General features: G+C 55.3%; 1 protein-coding gene across 1 annotated transcript in view; it reads left to right on the top strand.

The window, feature by feature from the left end:
* The window catches only part of SAPCD2 (suppressor APC domain containing 2), an 8,797-nt gene extending 7,948 nt beyond the window's left edge, over positions 1-849 (top strand). The window contains exon 5 of the mRNA XM_010007886.1: positions 721-849. Coding sequence (XP_010006188.1) covers positions 721-849 — 129 coding nt within the window. The remainder of the gene's footprint in view (positions 1-720) is intronic.
* Positions 850-3,216: the final 2,367 nt, after the last annotated feature.

The following is a 3,216-nucleotide window of genomic DNA, read 5'->3' as shown; positions in this document are numbered from 1 at the left end:
AGGAATGCTTCCCACCTCTCCCTGCCTTGCTGAAGCCCCTGCAAAGGCTTGTGCTGTGGCTTTGATCCTGTGCTGGGGTTCTCTCAGCTCCCCATAGGCCATAGAAGCAGCTTCTGGCCTTGGGAAAGGCTGGAGAGAGCCAGTGGGGAGGAGGTTCAATGGCTCATCCCTCCTCTTCATCTTCTCTGCAGCCAGTGACCCCCTCCTCAGCTCTGAGCAGGCTGGTCCCCATGGTGTCCCCAGCCTCAGCAGGCTCCCAGCAAGCCATCAACATGCTGAAGGAACAAAACCGGCTTCTCACCAAGGTACTGGAGGAAGGAGATCCCCTTCAAGGGGTGGGGGATGGGGTGGGGCTGGAGAAGGAATAGGAAGCAGTGGAAAGATGTTCCTTCAGCTTGGTCAACCTTAGTCATCCCAAAGAAGGGCATGTGGGCTGGAGACCCTTCGTCATGCAGCTGTGTCCAGCTGTTTGCTGGAGACGGGTCTGTGGGTGGGCATGGGGCATCCCTACTGCAGGGAAAAGATTATAACAGATGCAGGTCAGGAGAGGGTGCAGAGCTGTGGCTGGAGCGTGTGAGCCAGGTTGCTGGGGAAGGAGCACCCATGATGCCCCTGCCACGGCCAGGCTGGCTGCTGGGGTTCACATCCCAGCACCTGCAGTGCAGCAAACACTAGTGCTTCCATTCTCTAAGCAGCATTTTCATCCTCTGTCCTATGCAGGAGGTGACCGACAAGAGCGAACGCATCACCCAGTTGGAGCAGGAGAAATCTGCCCTGATCAAGCAGCTCTTTGAGGCTCATGCCCGCAATAACCATGAAACAAACCAGCTGGACTCCACCTTCATCTAGTGCCCATCACCCTACTCCCCACCCTCCACCTTCCCTGGGGGTTTTGTGGGACTCTTGCCCCAAACCCACTGCACTCATTGCTCCAGGTGCCATATCTCGAGGTCTGGAGCTGCTGGTTGCATCTCAGCAGGAGGAAGCTGGGAAGGCAGTTCCCCACACAGGGAGCACCCCCACTGCTCTGCTGCTGCGCTTTCCAGCCCTGCTGCTGTCAAGCTGCTCCTTTTCTGTCTCTGGATGGACTGCAGGGACTGTGTCCCCAGTCCTGTGTCCCCAGCATTCTGGGGGAAGTGGCTGCTGCCCGTGCTGCCTGCACGGGGGGAGCTGAGGTTTGGCTTCTCTCAGAAAAAGATGATGGCTCTTCAGTCCCCCAGCTGGCATCTCTAGGCTGTTGAAGGGTGGCCTGTCTCCTGCTTGTCCTTTTTGTCAGAGGATGAGATTGAAGATCCAATGGGACATGCCTGGCTCCTCTCTGCTGCCTGAGTTGTGCCTGCTACAACACTACACAGGGCCAGAGCTGTGCCCAAGCTGGTGCTCCTGGTGTAACTCCTCTTTCCAGTTTGCGGTAGTGATGCCATAGTGGCTGTTTACACATCTGTAGGTTCCTAGAGTTAATGAGTCAGAGACCCAAACGAGGTAGCCTGAACCTCTGAGCTGCTGCTCCAGGCTGCTTGCAGATCAAGACAGACACCTTGACATAGCTGTGTTTGGCTTGACCTGTCAAAGATCTTCTGACTGCCAGGCTTAGAATTCTTTTATGTATTTAGCTGAACCTGGGTGATGGGAGTGGAAGCTGATGGTCCCTTCCTTTGCACATCTCCAAGTGGAGAAACAGCAGCTTTGCCTCTCCAGGTGGTGTGTGCTGGCTCCCCTTCCAGGTCTTTGTGGAGGGTGATGGTCTGAGCATGGGTCCAGTTAGTCTGATGCATCTCAGGATGCCTCCTCCTTCCCACCCAACTCGATGATGCTTGAGCTGAACAATGTCTTCCATGTAGCTTGGTACTTGGTATTTATGGTACTTTTGTAGGAGATCCTTGTGAATCCTCATGTAGCACAGGCCTGTCCTTCTGTAGCTTCAAGACCAGGACCTTTCTCTCTGGGATTATTTTATGATCTGAGTCTTGGCCTGCTGTGACATGATGCACTGACTTGGGTAGAAGCTGCTGGACCTGCCCTGGGCTTGGAACCATGCAGACCAATTCCCTTCTTGCTCCTGTTTTTATCTGTCCAGTGCTGTCTGTCCCATCCAGCTCCTCCATTTGAGGTTGATCATGACCTGAAGCTCACTGCAAGGCATGAATCTGCTCTTCCCTCATGCCTGCTGCCTTGTGCCAGAGTGGAACCAGCAAAGTGCAAGGCAGAGGGCTAAAAGTAAGGACATCACTGGTCATGTCCCTTCTCTGCAGGAGTAAGGTGTTAGTTGTCCCCTGGGCATCAGTGTTTGCCATCTCATGATGCCATCTCTGGTGTCTGGTGCCTGTGTTGCCTGAGATTTAGTTAAAAGTGGCTCTCTTTATGAGGCGATGTCACCCGTCTGTAGGGATAATAAACTGAGGTGAGCTATTTAATTTATCCTTCTGTCTCTCTGCCTAAGTCAGCCCATCTACTGCTGCCAGCCCTGAAGTTCCTCACTGTCCTATCCCATGGACTGTGGGTGAACTGAGGTTGCACAATCATAGCCTAAGCACAAGGAGCCCAGTGGCTGTCTGCTCCAGGCCACATTCCTGTGCCCTCTCCTGTCACCTCTGAGCTTCCCTGTGCTCTGGGGAACCCTGGTCTCTCCTCACTGCTTTGGCACACAGTAATGAATCCACCTGTACCCCTCCCAGTCCTTCATCCGGCTGCTCTCTGAAAGCTGCTCTGGGTGCTTGTACTCCTCCAGTGGTGCTGGTGTGGTTCACAACCTCTTATTTCTTTTCAAGCCCTCTCCCTTGGCACTGGACTCTGTGGCCACAGGCTGTGGTGGCCGTGGGGCACTGGAGGGACCTCTCTGGTGTGGCACACTGTGGCACACATCCCTCTGCCCTGCACAGAGGGCAGCAACACCTGCTCGGGGCAGCCCTGGTGCTCCATGCTGGCCAGAGACCCCATCCTTTGCCCCTCAGGTCCTGGGTGGGCTGGGACCCCCTGCGTAGCCCCTAGGGTTGAGCTTCTCCTGTAGGACCAGAGCCAGGACGGGGACCCCAGCCAAGGCCCTGCAGCTGGGAAAGGGATCTTGGCTGCGGCCTCTTTGAAGTGTAGCTTGGGCAGCTACGGGTCCCAGACAGGGCGAGGAGGGAGCGGTAATTGTCTTCAGTGTCCATTTCATGCCTGTGCTGGGATGCAGACCCCATGAGGGCTTCCAAAGGGAAGAGAAGATCATTGTCCCTG

This window comes from Chaetura pelagica, unplaced genomic scaffold, assembly GCF_000747805.2.
Source record: "Chaetura pelagica isolate M959 unplaced genomic scaffold, ChaPel_1.0 scaffold252, whole genome shotgun sequence".
In the NCBI taxonomy this organism is placed as follows: domain Eukaryota; kingdom Metazoa; phylum Chordata; class Aves; order Apodiformes; family Apodidae; genus Chaetura; species Chaetura pelagica.
This window is presented reverse-complemented; position numbering and strand designations above follow the sequence as displayed.